General features: G+C 36.6%; 1 protein-coding gene across 1 annotated transcript; it reads right to left on the bottom strand.

The window, feature by feature from the left end:
* Nucleotides 1–830: 830 nt before the first annotated feature.
* LOC110458909 (deacetylase Atu3266-like) lies at nucleotides 831–22,174 on the bottom strand. Its single transcript, XM_021510880.1, has 6 exons — nucleotides 22,068–22,174; nucleotides 7,789–8,134; nucleotides 6,750–6,866; nucleotides 3,114–3,264; nucleotides 2,513–2,598; nucleotides 831–1,936 (listed from the first exon to the last, which is right to left on the bottom strand). The coding sequence occupies exons 2-6, from the start codon at nucleotides 8,072–8,074 to the stop codon at nucleotides 1,293–1,295; spliced, it is 1,284 nt and encodes a 427-aa protein (XP_021366555.1). The 5' UTR covers nucleotides 8,075–8,134; nucleotides 22,068–22,174; the 3' UTR covers nucleotides 831–1,292.
* Between the last annotated feature and the right edge of the window lie 3,991 nt (nucleotides 22,175–26,165).

Genomic DNA, 26,165 nt, shown 5'->3' on the forward strand with positions numbered 1-26,165 from the left:
AGACTTGACAGAACACTTACTGATACACTTACATAAGAATTGACAGAACACTTACTGATACACTTACATAAGAATTGACAGAACACTAAGAGGTACGCTTACATAAGAATTGACAGAACACTTACCGGTACGCTTACATAAGACTTGACAGAACACTTACCGGTACGCTTACATAAGACTTGACAGAACACTTACCGGTACGCTTACATAAGACTTGACAGAACACTTACCGGTACGCTTACATAAGACTTGACAGAACACTTACCGGTACGCTTACATAAGACTTGACAGAACACTTACCGGTACGCTTACATAAGACTTGACAGAACACTTACCGGTACGCTTACATAAGACTTGACAGAACACTTACCGGTACGCTTACATAAGACTTGACAGAACACTTACCGGTACGCTTACATAAGACTTGACAGAACACTTACCGGTACGCTTACATAAGACTTGACAGAACACTTACCGGTACGCTTACATAAGACTTGACAGAACACTTACCGGTACGCTTACATAAGACTTGACAGAACACTTACCGGTACGCTTACATAAGACTTGACAGAACACTTACCGGTACGCTTACATAAGACTTGACAGAACACTTACCGGTACGCTTACATAAGACTTGACAGAACACTTACCGGTACGCTTACATAAGAATTGACAGAACACTAAGAGGTACGCTTACATAAAACAAAATATTAACAGCGGATGTTTATGCATGGCTATTGCTAGTTAGAGGACATTGCGTTAAAACAAAACAAACCAAACTGTCAAACGTATTTCAAATTTGTATACGTCGACAGAATGTGAACAGAAAACATATAACAGTACACCAACTTATAGGTAAAAACAAAAACAGATTATTTATTTACAATAAACTGCATATTACATGTTTACTATTATGATACAGTCAAATTGTCAGCCAATGTTAATTGCACGTTTTCATTGAGTTTTTTTTTTCTTTTGGTAGTTTTTCGCTAGATGCCCTCATATTGGAACAACATTTCTTATCGCGGAACAAATTTGAGACCACATGATCATGGCAAGATATATAGATAAACTGTCAAATCCTATTTCTCTTAAAATAACTCCTGGTTAGAATACTTTTATTGATAATGCTGCAATTCAGTTGTGAATATGTCTTCGTTTTTCATTGATTTTCTGTTGTTGACAATCATGCTTTTTTCAATCTTATTTTTTGTTTAATTGAATTGATCGATTGTTTGATTGATTGCTGTATTTGTTGTTGTTTACATAAAGCTGTTGTTAAGATCAAGCCATTATTTGTCCTGCAAAACAGACGGAGGTTTGGCATCCTTGATAACCAGAGCTGGCCAATCCTTAGCGTTGCTTTTCATGGCAGCGATGTTGGGAATTTCTTTCGGCTGAGTAATTTCATGTCGCTTTCCTTTTTTCCATACAGCTACAGGTGTAATCCATTGGCGCACACGTCTCGTCTGCGACTGAGAATCCTCAAGATCACGTTCTATTTCCTCTAATGTGATGACTGTTACATCTGCCTCTCTACCAGACGACAAAGAGCCAAGATCATCTCTTCCGATAGCTTTGGCTGTATTCACCGTCACAGCGGAAATGACGTCATAAAGAGGCATACCTAGATGTAATAATTTAGTCATCACTCGTGGGAGGTCGTAAACTGGACCGTCCAGATTCCCAGAATGAAGGTCAGTTCCTATGATATCCGGCCAGAATGATCTCCTAGCACACAATTCGGCAACTGTCCAGCTAAAAGATCCTTGACCATGTCCAAGTTCAAAAAGCACACCCTTCTTTCGTGCTTCGATGACGTCATCGAGTATGTTGCCGGTTTCCGGATCGATGATAGTGCTAGGGAATGCGTGATAAGTATGTGTGTAAATGTCACCAGGGGCCATGTCACGTGGGCAGCAAAGACAGTCGTCACCTACAGATCAAAGAAATCTATAGATCAGATAATAACGGCAGGTAGGGGTTTCTGTTTTTTATGCGACTGACAAAACGCATGTTTCAAATGAGAACTAAAGAAATGTTTCACAATAAACAAATAAATATAAACATGGGTTTGGTTAGTCTGGATTGGAAATTTCCGTTTCCGGGAAAATTTTGAGTAATTTCGGGTTCATTAAAAAGTAAATATCGGTCCGTAGCAATTGAAAGCGCTGAGAACGTCACCGAACCATGCCAATCTAAACACGCAAGATACTCGTTAAATGTTGTTAACGCTAAAGTTGTATTAGATCTTCACTTAGTATTGTGTCAGTACATTTGGTCAAGATGACGGTTAAATGAGATTTATGGAGGAGAAATTCAGTAATACATGTCTTTTGAGTCGACTACTGTATATAACTAATTAAAGACAATACTGTTATAACGATAGTTCTCGCGGCCACTGATATGTCAACTGAAGCAACATAGTGACAGGACCATCATTTAAGCTTAACAAGACCCGTATTCTGACCTTGGCCCATGTGTTCAAAATAGTTATGCAATAAGACGTTACCTGTTCGGCCCTGTGTAGGTATAGTTGATAACGTATGGTGAGCCATTATCGGTACCTTACAAAGCTGGCCTACCTCCATGGCTCGCCTGCAAAACAAGCTACATGATAGAATGGCTATTTTGAACCACTGTAATGTCATGGTTGAAATGAGGTTACATGCTACTTTGCATTTAATAGTCGTAACTTAATCTGAAATATTTTTATAAGCACTATTTAGTGAATCAGAATTTCAAAAGTATTAAACGTCATTAATTAATCATCTTGTTCAAAGCGAGCAAAACATTTATAAAGAACGCGTTATAGGACTCTCAAAGTATGTGGGACAGTCGACAGTAATTTTTAACCGCAGGTCGGTGTTTTTTCTCCGGGTACCCCGGTTTTCCTCCACCACCAAATCTTGGATCGTCTTTTTATGACTCGAGCTGTTCATAACACAAGCTACCAAACTGCACAAAATCTTATAGCGTAGACGTTTTTTGGAAAGGATATTCGTGTAACTTTAATTGGGGAAATAAGTTTAACACGAATACACGGTGATATACTTTCATGTTGTTATGCAGGCTTTCGTATGATGAAATCCTGTGAGTAGCTCGGGTCTTACCTGTAGACCTCCTGCTCGTTTTTGCCGTTATTTGTAATACTTTCCGACAGCCTGGCTTTCACACCGACAATCATATCCCGGTTTTGTTCCACAACATCGTGACATGACGTCACATCCAACTGGTTCAAACAATCCGACTCACCGCCAGGGGCTAAAATAATAAACAAGTTATATGTTATTATATAACGACAGTTTTCGAACAAATACCTCATAAAATCAAAGCTTCTTGGGGTTTTTCTTTAGCATTTTTCGTTTCTTTTTTCATTTTTTTTTTTTTTTTTTTTTTTTAATTNTAGTTTTTTAAGTTAATAGTATTGACAATAAGTCAGATATCAAACATTAATGTCTTCCGATCAGCTACTTCGCGAGATAGTTTTATTTTTACATGTGGCGAGGTAAGTTCGTCAAGAATGAAAAATTATGACACACTATATGCTTAAACGTATGTGCATGAACTAAACGTATTATAATGTAAGCTATTTTGACGTTAATTCCTTTTAAAGTACACCTATTGCAAACCAGTGACAGTAACTTTCACTAACGCAATTTTGCGCGATTTATCTTCATTAAAAAAGGGCCGCAGTGGTCAAGTGGCTAAGGCGTCTGACATTCTGCTACCCCTAGCCCTCCACCACTGGGTCGTGGGTTCGAGACCAACGTGGGGCAGTCGCCAAGTACTGGCCGTAGGTCAGTGGTTTTTCCTCTGTAACTCCGGCTTTTCCCCACCACATAAATAGTGCACGTCCTAAATTACCATAGCTGTTGATATGACGTAAAACACAAACAAACCAAAACAAATCTTCATTAAAAGCATTCCTTAACTACTACAATGTTGGGGTAGGGAACATCCCGCAAATGTTGTGGAATCAGGAGAGGAAATGTAAGATTTACAGAAGTGTTCTGTTGGAAGTGGTAAGCAAGGTGAATTAATCATGGTTACTGATAAAAGACCCAGAATGGCGACAATATCAAGCGCTAAATGTACAGGAAATACAAAACAGAACATTGTTGAACTTAGCAACGCTGTGACAGGAACCAGAGCCATGAGACATGGGAGGAAAATGTAAGGACAACACAAAATGTATACGGGTGTGGCTTGACACCTAAAACCGATCCAGCCCCCGGACAAAATCCACGAAAATATCTCCTTGATACCCATGGACCTCACTTCGAAAAATACTGCCTCCTTAATAAAAACAAACAACGATATAAAACGAACTTGCTGAAACACACTGTTACTGCCAACTCGCTAAATGGCCAAACACACTGCATATGTTCTTATGCGAGTAGTCCTCTCATATACTCAGTATTGATAATGGGCGATTTCAATTTTCCAAACTTACATTTGTAGATTACAAAATGCCAAAAGAGATAACCTGTCTTTAAAAGACCATAAATCTGTTGGCTGAGTTTAGGTTATTTGCACGTCTTTACTTTGAAGACATCTTGGCTTCACGATTGCTATTAGGTGTCCATACAAAATTCAAAAGGAAGCCGGTCAACTTGACCCGGACTTAAGGTTTTTCATATCTTAAGACCACAAAACGTCTAAAACTGCCTGTCTTATCGTACAAAAGCCAACAGGGAGATATGAGTGCAGTCTGCAACCTAATTCATGGGGAATTTATGACAAAGATATTACCGGATCTTAACACTATGGGAGAGTGTAACGCAATTGTCATGCGACAAAGGTCAATCCTGCAACACATACCAAAAATGTTAATTTTCCCTTTGGGGCCCCACCCTGGCCCCAGGGGTTGGGGTAGGAATCCCAATTTTACAGTTTTGTAGCCTCATCTACCAAGGATGATTCTGACCAAGTTTGAAAAAATTCCATTCACTGGTTCTTGAAAATGTAAAAAGTTTACGCACGACGGACGACGACGGACGGAAAGTGATCGGAATAGGTCACTTGAGCAAGGCTCAGGTGACCTAAAAAAAACTTAGTTCACTTAATTGTCCCTTTAAGAAGCTGCTTAGAAATATTATCAAATAAAAAATATCTGAATTCTACCTTGAAATTGTCTCAAGAACAGAAAAGTAGTACCTGTTCTCCTCCAGCTAGAATCATATCTGATATGAATACACAGCCACGATCTTTTATTTGCAATCTTTCAAATTCAGGTTCCTAACTGAATTACAAAAATAGAATTCAACGGAGCACTCGCCAACCGCATGGAAATCTAGCATTCAACGGAGCACTCCCCAACCGCGTGGAAATCTGAGCTAGTTACGGGTTTAAATTTTCGATGTTTTCTCACGGCATAATTACGTTCTGAACTAAATATTATTGAATGCAGCGAACCGTATATCCAATATTGCGCAGGTGAAGCGTAGCTCGCGATATGACATCCAGTTACCGTGACCAATCGTAAGGAAAAGAGCAAGTTGCCTATCACTGTAATATATACGTCTCTGCGTTATGAGTCGTGTTAAATGTAGTTGGGCGAATATCATCAGCGAGTGTACACATATAAAAAGCCGGTGGATTGAAAAGTAAGATATATACAGGTAAATTGTCAACTGTTTCACAGTTGAGGATGGCTTTCTAGTACTCATTTCGTGTGACCAGACATGGTTCCTCCGCAATGGAACAGGATGACCTGCGAATAGTTAGGTTGATATGCTGAAAATCGCTGCTCTAATTTCTGAGGTTGAATTTAGTATAAAGCGGGAAGTAATGGCGATACCCTATAATTGTTAGGTCTCTGTTATAAACTTACGGAGAAGAAAATATCGGTTTTGTGGGATAACTTCAAGGAAAAATCGTGTTAGCCTAAATCGGATTCATTTGAAAAAGTAAGTATCGAATGGTGTTGGAACAACAACAAAGCTGTTTAGTTATTTTGGCTTTGGTTAACTTTGTTCAGTTCTGAATATATTGCCTTATGCTCGAGTCTGGTGTAACTGTGACAGGGTTATGCTTTGAACTGTCATTAAATATATGTTTATGGCCGTTTCTGAATAAAACTTCTCGTAAATAGGTCTTTTTGAATCAGTTTCGCCATTCTTCTCGAATTTCCTATTTAAAATTGTTTTTCTATTTTTGTTTTCAAAATACCTGGACCCGGTTGCTGAGAAGATCAAATTTGGAAAAAAACAAAAAAACTATACAAAATACTGTACATCTAATATCATTTTATTGCTTTATACCGATTAAGATAAATTAGTTTGATGTGTTTTGAGGATTGTTTTGCTTTGAAAGACTTTGCTTCTTATTGGTAATACTTTGAATTTGTGCACTCACCACTGTTTATATGATACAAATATAATTTATCATAACCTAGTTCGTAGCTCGTCTCAAAGCGGTTCACAAATTATTATCCGTGGTAATAGGGCCTTTGCAACTAGCCAATATCTTTCTCAACTCCCTTGGGAGCATACAGCCGGTGCTGCCATTTCGGCGCTAACAGCTATCATTCATCAATTCTAGCACTGCCCAACCACCTACTTAATTAGAGCTGAGTAGACTGGAACAAGCGGAGTAAAGTATCTTGCTCAAAGATACAACACAGTGCCGTGCCGTGACTCGAACCCGCAACCCTTCTGTCACGGTCCCGGCGTCCTACCCCTAGACTTCCGTGCAACCTAATAGACGATTAATATAGTGGAATAAACACAAAAAAACTTGCTTACCTCCAGAGGCGCAACCAGCAGCCGCTAATCCATGTGCCGCAATATGCAGGAAACAAAGGACTCTAGTTTCACTACGCTCCGCTATGAACTTGCGCAAACCGAGGAAGGTGGACGATCCTAAAAATATACGAACACAATTGATTTACATTTGTGGTCGTTATGGCAAAAAATGTCCAATATGTAATGGAACACTTAAGACACTATGAATGACAACAGGAAATGACAAATTCGTGTTGATATGAATGTTATTTGAATTAAGATAAGCTATATGGAGCAATGCCACAGAGTTGTGAATATATGGCAATGGCGAATGCAGTTTTCATTGCATCAGGAGATGTTGTAATACTAATTTGGAGAAAACGAAATGAAATACATTAATTGTTTTTTATCGATTATATTTGTTTGAAGCCTTTTCTAAAACAGGTAAAAATTGTTTGTTTGGATAGTAAGAGTTTTGTGTCCTTGAAACAGCTTGTGTCATATGAATTTGGTGTCCACATAATATAGTGCAACTTTAAAGGACAGCTTTAAAGCTTAATTTCACACAAAAAGGACAATCTTGACACGACTTAAAGCCCATCAAAACCAAAGCCATTATTTTGACCAATGTAATATATCAATGTGACATGATGTAACCTTCGTCTTCTTCAGTTCTTAAAGGATATGCCAGGGTTCTATGCTTTACGTTCAGCATTAAGGGGAATGACAACAACTGGTTCACCCGTTGTCAGTATAATGTTACTGGGCGTAATGCTGTGCTGGGTGCCTACGGCGTTGCATTTCAGTGAGATAGCACTATAAAGTCGGCATCAGATCCGCGCTATCACAAGGAGGTGAACACACCAACATACCCTGTCTCCTGCATACACACACGCAAGCAAACATACAAGTTACACACATGGAGGCACGTACTTGAATGACCAAAGCTGTTAATAGGGCGTTAAACAAAACCAAGGCAAACATAAGGTTTGTCAGCTATGAGATGTATTACCAATATCTTTAACCCAATGAAATACATAAATATTGTTTATGAACATGCCTGCGCTTCCGGCATCCACAACTGTTGTCACTCCTCTTGACAGACATCTTTCATCCGGGTTTATCCCAAGGGGCGTAGCATACTGGTAACAGTGCACGTGACCATCAATAAGACCAGGTGTTACCAGGCAACCCTCGGCGTTGAATTCTTCCTTCCCTGTAACCTTCAACCCCTCTCCGACGGAATGAATTAGTCCCTGATGTATTGCTACATCTCCAATAATGTCGATTTCGTTTTTAGGATCGATCACGCGACCCCCTCGAATAACGTAATCGACACACGTCATGCTGAATCCTCGAGTGTTGTTGGACTAGTTGATAATCAGCTCTTCACCTGAGACGGCCTTCTGTAAGATACGGAATGGTCCCACGAAATGACATGATAACTATATATAAATGTAAATGTGTTTCTTCCATCACTACAATAGTCGTTCTTCATCAAAGCGCGGTTGGTCATCATGTTAATCTAACTAGAATATATAACTTTCAAGTTGTAAAGACACAAGATTTTCCGAGTGTTGTTTGAAACTTTGAAAATAAACAATAACGAATGATAGCGAAACATGATAACCAATCACTATTGCGCTAGGGAATATTTATCAATATGATAACCAATCACTATTACGCTGGGGACTATTTTGCAATATGATAACCAATCAGTACTACGCCGGGGAATATTTTTCAATATGATAACCAATCACTACTACGCTGGGGACTATTTTTCAATATGAACATTCATATTATGTCAGGAGACGAATATTTTACGGATAATTTAAGTTTACAGCATGGAGGAAGTCTCTGCCGAAATCTTGTGCCCAATATCGTTGCATTATGGCAATGAAATATGTTTAAATCAAGTCTCCGCGAATTATGACTCGATATTACAACTTCATTTTCAACCAATGAAAACTGTGACTAAGTATTGGAAACTGTTTTCTCCGGCATGACTATAGCTTTGGTAAATCCTTTCTGAAAAAAAAACCCACCATATATTGCGGGATCTTTATATGAAAAAACAAAGATGAAATAACAAGAATTATAATCAGCAACAGTTTTGTCAGTGCGCAAATTAAGCGGAGCTAGACCGGGATTCGAACCCTGGACGTCAGGTTGTTATACTGCCGCTTTGGCCGATTGAGCTACCATGTCAAGTTTAGTGTCTCTGCTAAACCGTGCTACAGTTGCATTGAAGCGGAAGTTAAGGATAGGTAACTATATGAAGATAAAAAAGACGGTGCATTGGAGCAGGGATCCTTAAAGTAACCATCTTTATCATTATTTTTATACCACATTTTGTATATAAAGCGTGTTCCATCATAACACACTGTTGATTATCACATTGGTTGGTTGAGAGTTGTGATAGCACACGCTCATAACAATAGAAAAAGGTGTGTCTTTATTCTTTAACTATCTGATAGCAGCGTTGCCATCGTATTGGGAACGTTGTTATAGGTTAATATACATTTCACGCCCTTAATATGAACTTTGACCCAAAAAAACATTGTATATACTTGTGAAGAGAATATTTAGAGAATGACTTATTTGTGACTACAGAGACAGTTTTGTAACCCCTGGGCCCGTAGTCATGAAACCGTTCTCATGCTCAAGCATGGATTCTGTGCTCAATCAAACTTTCTTGTTACTCGCTTAAACCATGTAAAACAATCAAAAAGTCAAATGTAAACATTGAAACAGTAGTTAGCTTCAGGTCTCTTCAAAATGTTTCCAAAGCATTGACAAAACAAGATTTATTTATTAAGTTACAACAAGAACAAGAAATTAGGCTTGAGCACAAAAACCATGCTTGAGCATGAGAACGGTTTCATGAATACGGGCCCTGGTCTCGTTACACTTTAAAATTGTTCATGTTATTGGTTTAAGATATGAAGTCGGTCAGTGTCTTATCTGTTGGAGGCCTACATCCAGTCCAGATTGTACATATGGTCTCATAGTAAAGACACCTGCCTTATCTGTCCTTGTTTAGTACATAGGTGACACAGATACTCAGATGAATGAGCAAACACACAAACTATGGCAGTATAATATGTCGCAGATAACACGATTTTGTCGCATGGACCAATACACGTTCCTATAAATCGGTGTGGTATTACTTTTGTTGTTGACATACAGTTGTTATTAATATAACATTTTCGCCAGTACAATTTAAGTTGTTTCACTTTAAAACTATGTTGATTTTCTTTTTACTTCAAGTTTGACACTTTTGTTATTTCCACAATAAATTGACCAATCAGAGATCAGGGTTTGGTGTTAAATATAACGTGCGATCGAAATTGGCAATTAACACTTCACAATAGCCTTGACATTTTCGAGATATCCAAAAATAGGATCCCTTGCGTCATTTTTTCTGTGGAAAGAAATTGAAATTTTCGTTAACTGAAGTGCATGTCTTTAAACGAAAAAGAAAATACGTTAAACATGAGTACCCGCAGGGCGGAACAAAATACGCCCGTCCAATGCCAAACTGACTTACTTGAGATCCGTCGGATGCATTATTGCATCTTAATGTATGAAAATATGAAGACAACATTTTGTACGGCATTACTAGGTCAAGTTAATAACTATTCCTGGAATGTGGTGAAAGGAGAGAAAAACACACTTGACCAACTTATTCTAAAGAAATACATACATTCCATACATTCTCCTTACATGACCTTTAGAAATACATTTGTAATTACCTCCATTGCTTCATAATTAAAATCATGAAAAACAGAAATTGAAATTTCTCCTTTATGGCAAGATTCGATTCATCTTACACCAATTAAAACCGAAAATATTTCTGTTTTTCACTAATCGGTTTAAGATTTCGCTATTAGACAAAATGATAATATTGACAGACAAAGTCTCGTCATAATCCTGTCATAATTGACTACGTTATTGTGCAGAAACCGTAAACTAAACAGATCACAGTATGCTTACACAATTTTGTTCAAGTTCGAACTTAGCCTCAATCTTTGTATGCTATAAATGCATACCAAGTTTCATCAAAACCGAACAATAGTTAAGCAAATATCTAGCGGAAACCAAAGTATGGTCGGACATACGGACGCTCCCCATACCGTAAAAAGTCCCGTCAAAATGTTTGACGGGCATATTTGAGCATTATATTCGTGGATGTTTGATAAATAACAGTTATATTTCACCCGTACGACGCTCTCGTATGAAATATTTAAATCTTTATATTTCTCGTTGAAACTTATAGTAGTCTGTTTATGATAACCGCATTGGATTTGACTTATTACTAAAAAAAAAACAACAAAATATGTGATTACAAAAGGGCTTAAGGTGAAAACTGTTAGGGCACTGTGACCTTCCATGCCATAGCTTGTAATTGCATATATATATATAATAAAAAGGGATTAAATGTCCATGTGAAGGAAGTAAATATAGAAAAAATAAGATTACCGACCGACTAGTCGGTCGTTAATCTTATTTTTTCTATATATATATATAAAGTAGATAATAAATAAATAAGTCCTTGCGAAGGAAAATATAGAATAAAAACAAATTTTTCAGATCGTCCGCTAGGCCTTTCTGCCTTCTAGGGCTTCTTCATGCGGATTGATGTTTATTTAACACCGTTGGTTACATGACGTCATCAATATTTGTATAGTCAACAATTTTAGTGACGTCATAAATAAACAAGCATAGTGACGTCACAAACAATACCAAGACAGAGAAAACATCTACATACAATACATTGCAAAAATCATTGTGCATTCAGGCTGGGTTTGAGGACCTTTATAAACATATTTTCTTTAATTTCTCTTGCAACTACATCGTCGCTATTCAGTTTGTAAATAGGTAACACATGAAAATCATCTTTAGAACATCGATGCATATGTTTGCTAACTTTTAAAAATCTTAGTTCATTGTCCTTCATTTGTTGTCTATGTACATTCATTCGTATTCTCAATTCACATCCGGTCTGTCCGATATAAAATTCACCACATTGTTTACTTATTAAAGAGTAAATAACATTCTTAGAATTACAGTTAATGTCTGATCTAATTTCTATTTTGGAACCATATATACATTTAATATACATGTATGTATATATATGCATTTAATAATTAATTAGTAGGCAGTTACTCTATTGTTTAATAATGGTAGACATATGTTTTTGTTAACAAAAATAAATCTCCAGTTATAGATATAAGGTGATATCGGTAAATATTTCGGATAACCTTAGAAGTAATAAATTTCAGCATTAGTAAAACACGAAATCTGTCATATATAATCATAACGAACATTGACGGTACATACTTAACAAAACAATCAAACAAAAAGGTCAACCAGCAGTGCCTATCAAAATTGGGCCTAGCTTTGTTTGGGAAGGCGACAGTCGGGTTAACAGTTCTTTAATGGTGTGTAATAGATACGGTTTCTTATCCTGTTATTAGCAAAATTGTTTCCATTTAGAACTATGAACACGTCACTTCCGGTGTCAATATTAAAGGTTGAAAACAAAAACAAACAAATCTTACTGCTAATTGTACCAGTTTGATACAATAACTGAAATAAAATCTTAAATTGAAATAACCGACTTCCAAATGAATAAGGTCATAGAGTCATGCCAACGCCTATTAAACGTCACTGCCCTTTCACAGACAATGGTGTTTCCGGTGGTGCATTAACTGTGAAGGAATAACAGCAGGATAAGCTGATGGCAAGTCAACTTCAGCGAACATGCATGTTGTTTTCATTCCTGCTTGCGAATACGGATCCGAAATTTTCGGAAAGCTACAGACATCGTAGCCGGTTTTGTACAAAATATCTCGACATATGAGATTATGTATGGCAAGTCACAATCAATGAGGCATTGCATTGCTTGTAGAGTAATGGTAAAAAAAATCTTTTAAAGGAACTATTTATGGGAAAAATAAAAGAAATTGTAAGCAAAGTTCCGTTTTGAAAATTCCACAGGACGACTTGACTCGTTCACCGATAAAATTATACAAAGTGATCATGAAGGCCCAATAAACACAAAAACGGAGACGTAAGATGTTATAACGAAAAGGGAACACAGAAAAAGAAAAGGAACAAAAATATCTCGGGAATCGGAGAAAAAAGGCACATTTATGTAAAATCTTGAAAGAAAATATCGAAGATAATTATTTGACCTGCGTATAAAGGTTGCTTTTCCAAGAACACCATCAGGTGTTTTGTATGTGAAAATTTAAGAAGGGTATAAAAATAAACCAGACCAGGCAGGAGATAATTGATGTCACTTAATCTCTAGAAGAAAGGTGACCTTTTTAGGAGTATTTAAATAACCGAGAGGGTAAACCCAATTCATCGAAATATGGATTAGCAATGTTCTCCTTAAGCAAGAATGTGAAAATGAAAAATGATTGAAAGCAAAGTAACTAGACTATAACACAAAATAATGAAATGTATCTATGTGATAAAAGTACCATCACAAAATGTCATCAATTCAACCTTGTTAAAAATCATGTCTGATAAATACAGTACTAACAAATCTCAATACAGCGATGAATAGCGAACGCAATACGTATTGTGAGATTATAAGTCTATTTGTTAAGTGGCTACTAGTGTGATGTCTCTGATATGATTTAGACAACAGTGACGTGACCTTAAGTGAAAGGTTCAAAGTATTGAGAGACTTCTGCTATTAATACCCCACAAAACGGGACAAACTGGATTCACTTTCAGTTAAATCTATCCAAAGTCTGCATTTCATAACCCCGATACTTGTTTGCAAGCAATTGTACACTTCCTGCTCCCTAAAAGTTCTAGTCCTGCTTTATACCCAAGAAACCCCTTCCTCTTCATCTTCCAGCGGTTCGGAAAACGAACTTCTAAGTATACATGCTTCTGTGTTGCAATATTAAAGAATACCGGCTAATACTAAAGCTCCGGATCTGCCTCTTTCGTATTGAATTCAGAATAAAAATGCATATGCATCCCTACGACAACATTTTACCACTGGTTCTGCAAGTACCTAGTTACCCATTGCATGATGGTATGACGCGAATAGTGTGGAGCCCCCTGTAGAATGGGAGGTTTAAGTTTCTGCCCTCTACTAGAGGACACAAAAGCGACCAAAATACGTCTGGTGCACACATTGTTATATATTTCTCTCTACTTCTAGCTACTTTTAGTTTCCTAGTGACTTGTTTAGCGATGCCTCACTTTAGCCTTTATTGATGAACATTCACCTAGGTGATGTCCTCATGCCGAGACAAACTAATTGCCTTAAAAATGGTAGTTGTTTTTTATCAGCTTAACGTTCAGTAATTAGGGAAATAGCAACAACTGGCCGACTTCCTACTTAGTTGTATACTAAGTGTGACGATTGCGTGACATACCTGAACTAAAGATGAATACACCTTTGACAGGAAAGACTTTTTTCAGAACAATAAAATAATAATAAAAAACCACGCACACAAACAAATCTTGTGGACTTTCAAATACGCCTTTAGTGGAAAGGTGTTCTCCGTGAATTTTCCCAAGCGACACAGATATCAAAAAACACAAAAATATTATTCTAAATTTTAAATACCGTTTCATCATGCTACCATTTGATAAAACCCGAAATTTCCATTTCCCTAACAATAATTCTTTGTAGGATCTTAGAGGCAATATACGTTTTGTTTTAATTTAACATTCAATGTCTAACAGTAAAGTCATTTTATGCTTAACACAGTACGTCGTAATGATATTTGCATTTCAACGGGAAGGTGGGCTGACAAAAATCGCGAAGTAAAGACAAATTAACCGCCTTTAAAGGCTCAGTTAGCATATACGTGTATTAGTGACTTATCTGGAGGTTGTTCATTGGGATTTTCAATAAAAAAACCACCTCAAAAACCTATCCCAATAACCCCTGTTTCAAGATATTTATCAAGATCTCCTTCAAACGTCACACACAAAAATGATCGAATATTAATTTGAATGCGTATCGGAGAAAACATTGATCAAGTAAGCCCTAAGTGGTTTAAATCTTTCGATGCCTGTGTGCAGTTTTGAGAAATATCATATTTCTGAAACTGACATTAACACATTGCCTTTAGGACATTTTGCTGCCATAAACAGACTTAAAGTTTCGAACGGACTTTAATTAAGAACTGTTTCTGTCATTTCCAATGATTGTTACACACCAAATTGATACGAAACTTGTCTGTCATGCCTGGTAATAAGAGGCCGTTTACTTCTAGTAACGGAAATGGTTAGCATCGATCTCCCATAATTCTGAACACATCAAAACCGTATTAAATCTAGGATGGTTGCTTTGGAATGATTCATCTCCGCATCCATATTCTCAGTACAGAGTTAATTAATCAGATGTCTGTAGTTGATGAATGATACATGTATACGTGGAGGCATGATAGATGGTATTCGCCACAATGGATGGCGTGCCAATTAAAAAGGAAACCTTGTAAATGATGACGTAACGAAAGGACATGGTCAGTCATTGTTGGTGACGCAAACGACAAGAGTCCTCAAAAGAGATCGTTTTTAATTTCCATTTATTATTGGTAATGTTTAAAATGCTGACGATACAATGTAAACGACAAGAGTTCTCCGAAGAGACCCCTTTGAATTTTTATTAATTAGTGGTAATGTTTAAAACGATGACGTAACGGAAACATGGTCAATCACTGTTGATGACTTCATAATACAAGGCAAACGACAACATTCTTCCAAATGATTCTCTTGGATGTCTTTTAATTATTGGTAACATTTTAAACGATGACGTTGCGCACAATATGGCCAATCATTGGTGGCGACGTCATATTGAAGCTTAAACGAAAATATTACCTTCAACTGATGATATTGACTTTTTATTAACTGTTGGTAAAGTTTGAAGAGAAAAATAAAATAAAACGAAGAATTAAGCATGCGTAGGCCAACTTAAATTTTTACCAATATATAATGAGGTGGGTTTATTAATTTGCTTTTGTCTTGTGTTTTGTTTTCTGATTTTTCATCTTTGAAAGTCCACTGAATCAACTCAGTGTTATGGTTTTTTCAACTTGAAAAGAAAACAAGAGAATACCGAAGCGTAAACATAAACATAAACAATCAAACTCAAAATAGATGAGACTAGGATAAAATACGAACTAAAGAATAATTACTCAGAGTACTTCAAAACATACAAGAGTAATACGAGGGGTTCCGAAAGTGTAAACGTCTTTTGCATCATCGATGACATCCGTCATGTCAGTCTAGATAACGTCAAGGCAATGTCATGTTCTCAAACTGAGTACAGGGATAGTGGCAAAGAAACCATAGGGCAAACTAATGGGCACAATAAAAATGTCAATGTTAATATCGAACCAAGAAGCACTATATATCTTAGTGAGATAGGGGTGGCGATCCTAATACCTGCTCATAATCCTAAAGAACCTGCATCTCTCAAAGTCAAACATTCGACGTATATGATACGAGTCGAGATATCCCGAGGGACTTTTATTTGTTTGTTTTTGTTTTTAATGATTCATTCTGTTTATTAATTAAATAAATGACATAGATACACAAATGACAAATGAAGACGAAGACAATGACTACTGTCCTGTCCGGACCTTGAACTCACGAGGAATTCATTAAATATCGAAGCACACATGAAAACATTGGGGAAAATGGATATTACTACGAACCAATGGAAAGTTCACCAACGGAAATTCTAACTCGTCACGCTTGGCGTACAACTTTTAAACCGTTCATGATAGTTATTTTGTAAGTTAGGAAAAAGGTAAGTTGTTGAAGTATAAGAGTCTATGGTGTATTTGATTTCAAGTTCGGAATGGCACATACGATCAACGTGATCAATATATCTCGTGGTTCTAAGTACGTAAATCAATGTCATCGTCAATATATCTGAAAGTGAAAATAAAAGACGTGGTACTGGGTTACGTCTTTGTTACATGTTTTGCCAAGCTCTTCGATTAATTCAGTCAACAAGACGGCACAGCTTATCCCCGTGTGTATGCCGACAATCTACTTGAAAATATTGCCACCGAAATCTGCAAAGATATTGTCTGCCAGAAATATTAGTATTCTTATGATTTCATCATCAGTATATTATTATTCCATAATTGCCGTTGGCATGTTTTTCACCAAATGTGCTCCTAAATAGTTCACAACCGTATACCACCGGTCTCCTTCCTTTGGGAAGAAAATTACAATGTATCATAATGACACAACGAAGACATCCCATCGGTTTGATATGAAGTTTGGAAGTTGACACAGGGGAAAGACAAAAGGATGCTGTATTTGTATATATCTATACCTCCAGATAAGCCCCTGTATTAGAACAATGTGACCGGTTTGGAGGAAGGATAATTTTTGAGCAAAGAATGTTCAAGATTGCTTTTTTATAAAACTATTGTTGATCAAAGGATCTGTTGATTCCATTTTGGAGTACAAAGTGTCAAAATAGGACTGCAGCTTTGATAAAATCGTAACAGGGTTGCTATTAAGAAGCTAGGGGATGATTCCTCGTTTGAGCGGAGCTAGTGCTAAACAGTATCTATGATGATTCCTGTTGCTGATTCCTATGATCAACCAGCTTTGGTGGTATTAGCAGCATGATTAGCAAGTAATTCGTTTTTCGAACAAAATGGAAATGTATAAATAAGGTTTCCGTAGTTTTCTAGTAAGTCTAGTCCTTTTGTCGGGAAGTAGGAAGTTATTGACTGCTTTTTCTCCCACCCTACACAGGTGTTTCTCCCGTTTTAGCTGGGAAAGATCAGCTTGCCACCTCCTTTGGGGAGGTTGTGACGTCATTAAAATGTGTCGCCAGTAATTGTGAAGTCATCAAAGTGAATGACGATATACATACCTCACATGTGTTTTTGTTTACAAACATGGCAGACTACTGTCGTTGGAGTTGTAACTGAAATAAAAGGATGGGAGAAAAATAATCATCCCCTACCTTGAGGGTGTGACCATAGAAATATCTCACCTTCGGCAGAGTCTCTGCTTAGACAATAAAAAAAAAAACATCACTCCTCGGGATGGAGATTTCTCTGTCACACCCTCAACGTAGGGGAAGATTCTATTAGTCTGTCGTCAGAGCTTCATATCATATAGATCGTTGAGTACAGTTTAGACATAGGAGTAAGTAAACACAGACTGGCGTTTGGTGTTCACTTTGATTTAAAGGCTGTCATTTCTTGTGTTATAATGACAGAACTGAAAGGTAAATAAGTATATAAAAAAACATTAAATATACAATAACTCAATAGCTTGTCATTTCAACAAATGGAATGTTGAACGACGGAAAATCGAAATCGTCACGCTTCGAATTCTGGTTTTGTTTATATTTACGTTTTTCCTTATCATACGTCGATATTTCATAAATGAATATTGATTACGAAACATATAATCTTAACTTTGCCGTAAATCATTTGTACTGCTCACTTTTTATTGCTTCTTTTTTTAAGCCACAACATGACAACATTGATAACATATTGATATCCGAAGATGTACAGATACGAATTGGTTCTTACATTCGTGCATTTATTTCCGTCATTCTTTGCACTGCCTTCCATTCAATAAGAAAACATTTAATTGTATCATTCAACGTTTGGTAATACTCAGGGATCAATTTGTCTCAACTCTGTAATATCAGCATGTGTTCCCAGCACAGCTAGGACATGTCAGAGGGAATGAATATCGCAAGCTGATCAATATCTTACTTACCTACAGTAACATTTAGACTCATCCAAGACCATGCGTTGGACAGTTTATTGTTTGATTCCAGGGGTGAATGAGTTATGCAAAACCAGTAAACAAGCATAGATGATACATGGCCGTTCCAAAAAACATCGTAGCAAACTAGATCATATTTCGGGAATCTCCCAAAACCTAAAATAAAATGATGATACTCAAGTCCTTAGAATAGTCAGTTCGAATCCTTACGACCTTCTTTAACTAATGTCCTATCACAAAAGTTCATTGTGCGCCTTCCCGTCCAAAATACATAGTGTCCGGGCACGTACGAGTTATTTCCCCTTTGCCATACGTTATGCCGCTAGGTGCGATCTAACAATGTAAACAACAATGGCTTCTCACATTGTCCATGCTGATCACCACTCCACGGAAAGGACAATTAATTTAAAACTAGTATTCTTTATTTCTTGTATTAAAATACTGATTTTGTTTCACTGAGCTTTGTTTTATTTGTAATTCGACGCCGTTTACTATCTTCTTACATTTCTATTGCATTTCGGTTAAGTCCGGTGTTTTTAATGAAGATGCATTTGGCGTCTCATTGTGTTTTTTAAATACTGTTATATTAAATTGAGTTACATCTAGCGATTTCATTTAAACACCAAGATAAATATAGTTCATCATATTGCATATATTATAAAGCGAATGCCATCCCATTTCTTAGAAATTTCAAGAATGAATTCAACCTTAATGATTTTAATTGATTTTGAAAAACAAATGAATGATGTACTACTTAAACTGGATAGGGTTCAAAAAGCGGTAACGTCTTTGATTTGGCCTGTAAAACGTTTAATGCATTCATATGTGTTTTAAAGGAAAATTGTCAAGATAATACATTGCTTGTATTTGAAACATTGCAGCAAACGTTCACCCGTTGGCAGTATAATGTGACCGGGCGGAATGCTGTGCTGGGTGTCTGTCTTTCAGTGAGGTAGCACTATCAAGTTGGCATCAGATCCGCGCTATCACAAGGAGGCAATTGCACACCAACATACCATGTTTCCTGCATACACAAACGCAAGCAGGCATACACTAAACCCACAGAGGCACGTCCTTAAATGACCTTTACTGTTAATAAGACGTTAAACAAAATTGAACCAAACCAAACGAAGAAAACGAAAATATGCACATTTCCCCTTATGTTCTTAACACTCAAAAATAACAAAAGGGCGCTAAATATTCACAAAATGCCCTCAAAAATTTGTTTGATGAGTCTGTGTCTATCGATTTGTAAAAGGATGCATAACTGTTCCTTCTGGTTGGTGTTGCTTACATCCATCAGAATTATGTCCCTTGTGGTCATCGTTTCACGATAGCAACAAATGTTATGATGGTATTAGATCACGGACTTAGATAGCAATAGATAGGGCAATAACAAAGTGTCAACTAAACCATAATTCGAACCCAAACATCGATATAGAACAAAGGAAAGATTTATACGGAGATCCTTGAACAATTACAAGGAGACCAGGTGTTCCAGAAGGGTAAACGTCTTCTGCTTCATCGACAACACCATCCATGTAAATCTAAGTCAAGTCGAGGTAACGACAAGTCCTAAGTCTGTGGTAAAATTGACTGGTCTTTGATAAGTCGTCAAAAATAAAACGCGAAAAGATCGACACTGCTAATAATTTTTGGAAGTTAACTTGTGTAAAAATGTCCACTTTAACTATAAATGAGGTTTCTTTCATAATCTCAAAATTCGAAAAACCAATTACATTATTATACTCTATTACATCAATACTCTATTACATCTTATGTAACTATACGAATAGCTTAACCAAGGCATAATAAACACTCCCGTGTAAATGAATGAAATTACTAAATATGTATTCAGCTATTCAGGTTTTATGATCTTGTGTTAATTACTCCTTTGTGTCAATTAATGGATTGGAAAAAAATATTCACTCATGTTATTTCATACTCTCGTGAAACACATGTGTGACTCCCGTTTCAACCGAGAAAGATCAGCTTGTCTCCCCCTAGGAGGAGATAGCCTCATGCCGATTAGCACGTGTTCAATTGTGACGTCATTAAAATGTGTCACCGGTAATTGTGACGTCATCAAAAATGAATGACGACATTCATACCCCACATGTGTTTTTGTTTACACTACTGTCGATGGAGTTGTGACTAAAGTAAAAGGATAGGAGAAAAAATAATCATACTCTAACTTCAGGGGGAAATAGAGAAATCCCCAACCCTGGGGGTGATTTGTTTGGTTATCTAACCCTCGGCAGAGCCTCGGGTTAGACAACCAAAAATCATCACCCCTCGGGTAGAGGATTTTTTTAAGTGAAGGTAACCACTGCATCCGTAATAATGCAGAGGAGTTCCATTCAAAGTATTCTTCTCTCAATACAACAATCAAAAAGAGTTTTTCTTTCATTTTACAATGGTCATACCATTTCAATTTTTATCACATAATGCAATTTGCGTATTAACCCATGCAATATGACCTATCAGCCCTGTGATTGGTTGTAAGTTTCAATTGTTTCAATTGTGACGTCACGCCTAGAACAAGTTCATGACGTCACAGACTAACGCACTATGGCGGCTTTTTACATTTCAAGGTTGCATGAAAATTGTCGTTTTACACAAATAAATAACACACATTTTGCTTATGTGATAAAAAATGATCTTACGCTCGATTTCATTTCATATGAAATTTATGAAACTCGTCACGAATTTTTCATTTCAGCTCGCCTGAAAAATTCCTAAGACTCGTTTCATAAATCACCCCTATGAAATGGAAACTCATGTAAGATCCTATATTTATATCGCTATTTGTTATATAACCCATTCATTAAACTCCTATGGTACAATGTGACACGAAACCATTCAAATCATTGTCATAAATTACACATTAATAGCTTTATCTATCATTGTAGCCCCTGTATTAACCTCATACAGCACCGTGTGACGTGAAATCATTCTAACTGTCGTAATTTATATGTAACATTATTTTGATTGTACTCATAGCCCCTTCATTAACCTATTACGGTACTGTCCGATGTCACTGACCTCTGACCATGATTGTCACCATTCATTGCCATCGTGATTTGTAAAACAACCCCCAGTAACCCCTTACTACACCGTACGATGACACTGAACCCGATCACGATTGTCATATGGCTATATTTGTAAAATAAAAATCCTTCAGTTACCCCAATACGGAGCCGTATGATGGCACTAAACATTTTTAGAATTGTCACATACGAATATATGGCTTTGTGTTGATAATAAATATCTTTACAAGCCTCATACGGTACCTTTTGATGTTATGCTTTTTTATATCATGACTGTCATAATTTACGAGTATATATGGCTTTATTGGTAAATAAAATGTCTTCAGTAGCCCCATACAGTACCGTTTGATGCAGATCCTTTTTATGATACCATGGTATCATAATTCACGAAGATATGGCTCTATTGGTGAATAAAATCTCTTCAGTAACCCCCAACTGTACCGAGGGATGGGAACATTTTTTTACGTCTGTCATAATTTACGATATGTGACTATTGGTAAACAAATCCCCTTTAGATACCCCCATACAGTACCGTTTGATGCGAGGCCAGCTGCCGCTATAATCCGCTGGATGCTATGTGAAGATTCGTGGCTTTGCTTCCGCTTCAGACCTCCTCGGGCTGGGGGAACGCAGATACACCTGAAAGTAATGAGCAGGTGGGGAACAAGTTAGGATCTGTTGTTTTCATTATCTTTCATATCATGCCACATGGCTTTCGTGTAGATTCCTTTCATGATACAACCAAATAAACCTTCGTAATTGGTATATTTCAGGAAAATATATTTATTAATATAGGCTGTGTTTATATTTTGCTACTTTTTTGTTTTTGTTTATATTTTCCCCTTCTTTTAAAGTTCATGCTGTCTTATGTTTACGTCGAAAACACAGATTTGATCGATTGTACATCTACCAAGTTTTCTTTTTTCATTATCCGACCCTTTGCTGTTTTAATGTATATTCCGCCAGTTGTAGTTTCTCTTTCTAAATCTCACAACACCTCATTGGCTTTGGACGTGCCTTATTTAGTCTAGCCTTGAAGAAATTAACGTGATCATAAGAACTATACATAACGTGATCTATTAACAGGTTATTATGATAAAACAGTCTTATCATAACATATTTTCATGTTAATGTAATTTCATATCATTTCCTGTTATTCTATATCAAATAGCCTATCATTCACTTTGAACCTGACTAATGCAAAAGAAAAGACACAGAAGTTATAAACCAGAGAACACAGAGCTGTGAACACAACAGATATTGTAACAAAATGAAAATAGGGCAAAATTTAAAAATTTAAAAGTATTTACACTTAAACCCCTGAAAAAGAACAAAGATATTAAGACCATGTTTTTTCGTAAAGGTGAGCGTTTTCTGCTTCACCCACAACATGAAAATCTAAGTCAATTCGAAGTGTGCCAGTACCTCAATGTGGGAACAGGGGCAAAGGCAATGTGTTGACACTCTATTAAGCAACATCGACTTTCATATCTTGCAAGAAGACATGATACTTCTCAGTGATATAAAAACGACCATTTAACTTAATAATCTTCATGAACTTGTATCTTAATTAGTCCCTTCATTAGCTTGACTACAAACTAATAACGTGGTCATGTGACTTTCATCAATTGTCTGAGTCAAACAAATAAACTGAAATTGTATGGTTTCAAAAGCATACTTCGCTTAACATGAAATTATGAACCCCACAAAATTATAGCGACTATAAAACTGAATACTCATTAACCTTCATCTCCAGAAAGACTGTGTTTTAAGTTTGTCACCAGTCAATCATGATACTCGGAGCAAGCTCTTGAATATACCGATTCATCTGCAACATGTAAGCACTGAAGGTTCGGAAAGCAAGGATGTGACTAGCAAGAAAGAGAGAGTTCACGTTTGGAGGCATCACAATCGTCGCGATTATCTTACAGTTTAGAAGTAAGTCGTCCTTGTTGCTTAGATCGGTGAAAGCAGTTGATGGAGGAGAGCCTGTAGTATCTATAATTTTAAATATAGGAGGAGGGTATTTACGATTGACGTTGTCAGTAAATTTTTGTTGTTGTTGTTTTTTAAACAGAGCTCAATCTATCTGAAATTGAAGGACTTGGCAAGGTTATTTTAGATTTCACCTTAACGCTCTGATAGGTGACGAATGTTTTTATTTGGTTGCCATTATGCTAAGGTGTGTATAATCAGGGGTTGCCGTTAAACCTGGGATTATAAACTGGTTCCTTTTCGTTTACGCTGTATGCTTAACTCATTCACCCCTGAAATTTCATAATGAACTATTCCAACCTTTGCATTGGAAGAGTTCAAATGTGTCTTTAGGGGTGAATGAGTTAAGACTCCATACAAAAGCCAAAAGCGAAACCAGGTGTACATTGACATCTCTCTAGTGGAAAACCCCGGCTAAAAAGTTGATGGGTCAAAAGGGCACATCTATCCAAACAAGCTCTGCGGTAGTGAATCGACCGCGATATGCAAACAACTCCATAGGCAGGAGAGGCTTATATTTCGAGCCGTAACCTTTGTCGTAGAGTTAATCATAAATTAAGGTATTTTACGCGGCTGCCAACTGTTTCAACTATAGTTTAGATCATTTGGATATCTAACGTTTTGTCCCCTAGCATTTACGTCCAATGCGAGGCTGCATTCGTAAGGTTAAAGGTCAACCATCCTTGGTAGTTAGCCTTCACGGTGAGATTGCTCTCTGTTTTGTCCCCCAGCATTACCGACGAAACAGATAGATGTTGCAGTGTTAATATCAAGATAAAAAGACCACGTTAGTTTCAATGTCAGGTAATGCAAGTTAATGAGATATAAGTAGTTGTACATTTTCTTTTTTATACAAGAACAAAATAGCAATATACTTGGAAATGAAATGTAAAATGTCGGTAAGTAGCAATATAATATTATATCAATAGTATATTAAGTATATAACAGTTTCATAACAATACAAAAATAGATCGGCTGATGCGCAATAAAATCCCCATGAACTATCAAAAGTCTGGTAAAACAGATCCCCATCATATTCAACAGGCAAGCTTAAAATATCATGCTTCCTGTACCTTGACGTGCTAGCAGTGGTCTGTTTAAAGCAGATTCGTTTCTGATGCCAACAAGATATTGTATATATGTTGGCTAATTTTAGGCACAAAGGAGCGATATGCCAAATACTCGAGATATGAGGAATAGCTGTTTTCATGGTAGGGATGTCAAAACCTTTAACATCCATTATTTTAAATAATGAGGGAAATTTCAAGATTCTTCAAAAAAATTATCAGATGTTTTGAAATCACAATTTGATCGATATCGAAACTGTCAACTTTTTATGCAGGACATTAAAAACATGTGAAAAATAAAATAAAATATTTGTCCAACTGCGTGAGCAATTTCAAAAACATTCTATTTTTAGAGAGAAAAAAATACTTAAAACCCCATGTTCTCTGGGCGTCCCATTTATAATAGTTTGAAAATAGATTTGTTGTGGAATTCTTCAAGTTTTACGTTGACAGCCCCGATCACGTTAGAACTACACGTGCAGTATATATAACAAGGTGCAAGCGTTCAGAAAAAAAAACCCACACCTGTTCAAGCGTTTGTACATTGAATGCATTATCGCAAGGTTTACATATATTATGTACAAAATGTCTTCTATAGCCCAAATTTGTACACAAGAAACCTGATAAAAGGTTTATTGGCACTTTTCCCCATCTGTTATATTCCTATACATTTTGGGTCATTTTTGGTCGAGGTTTTTCAATCTTGATGTTTTATACCATTGATGAGCGCTCTACCTGGATGAAATGGCCATATTGGGTGGTAAACGTTTACTGTTTTTGGCTTCCTAATCAAGTGTTTAAGTATGTGGTCTCTTAGTTTGTGTTCTTGTGATTATTTTGCGCCCATTAGTTAAACACGATATTAACGAAATGTCTACGATACCAAAGATATCCACTATATATTAGTGTATTGCCCTGTTCAGGAACCCGGACCCCAATTATTCTTCCCATGAAACAGGATACAGTTGACACACATCCTAGTAGACAGATTAATTGGATAATCAGAGAGAAGAGGGCACAGAGAACGACAGATTGTTTACACAGTGGCGGGGGTCTGTTTACCTAAACTGCAGTCCAATAACATACGCTGCTATGTTCAATATTAATTTGTTTACAAAGCACAGGTTATAAATATCATATTAGCCTAGCTATGCAGACAGTATTTGGTCTGTCAGAGCTTAGTACGTAGAGAACTAACCATTCAAGGTCAGGAGTACTAAACGAATTTATTTCGACCTTCAAAATGATCGGTGTCAGCACAAGTTAAAATTTGTATAGTTTTGTGTACTATTTTTATTTGTGTTCCCTTCCCTGTACATTGACCATCGGCCAAAATGTTTGTTTCAATTATAGCACATCGAGAACTAATGTTTAAAGTGCAGTCAAACCCGAAATGTCACATTTCTAATTTCTTTATGAAATATCCATTTGCATTTCTGCCATTATTTTTATAATAATAACTGAATATTACTTGCTCTTTCCAAAAATAAAAAGAGTAAAATGCGATCAAAATCAATAAATATTTAAGTGCATATATCTAATTTTCTCAAAACAAAATAAAATGTACA

The sequence above is a fragment of the Mizuhopecten yessoensis genome, unplaced genomic scaffold, assembly GCF_002113885.1.
Source record: "Mizuhopecten yessoensis strain PY_sf001 unplaced genomic scaffold, ASM211388v2 scaffold9847, whole genome shotgun sequence".
Taxonomy (NCBI): Eukaryota; Metazoa; Mollusca; class Bivalvia; order Pectinida; family Pectinidae; genus Mizuhopecten; species Mizuhopecten yessoensis.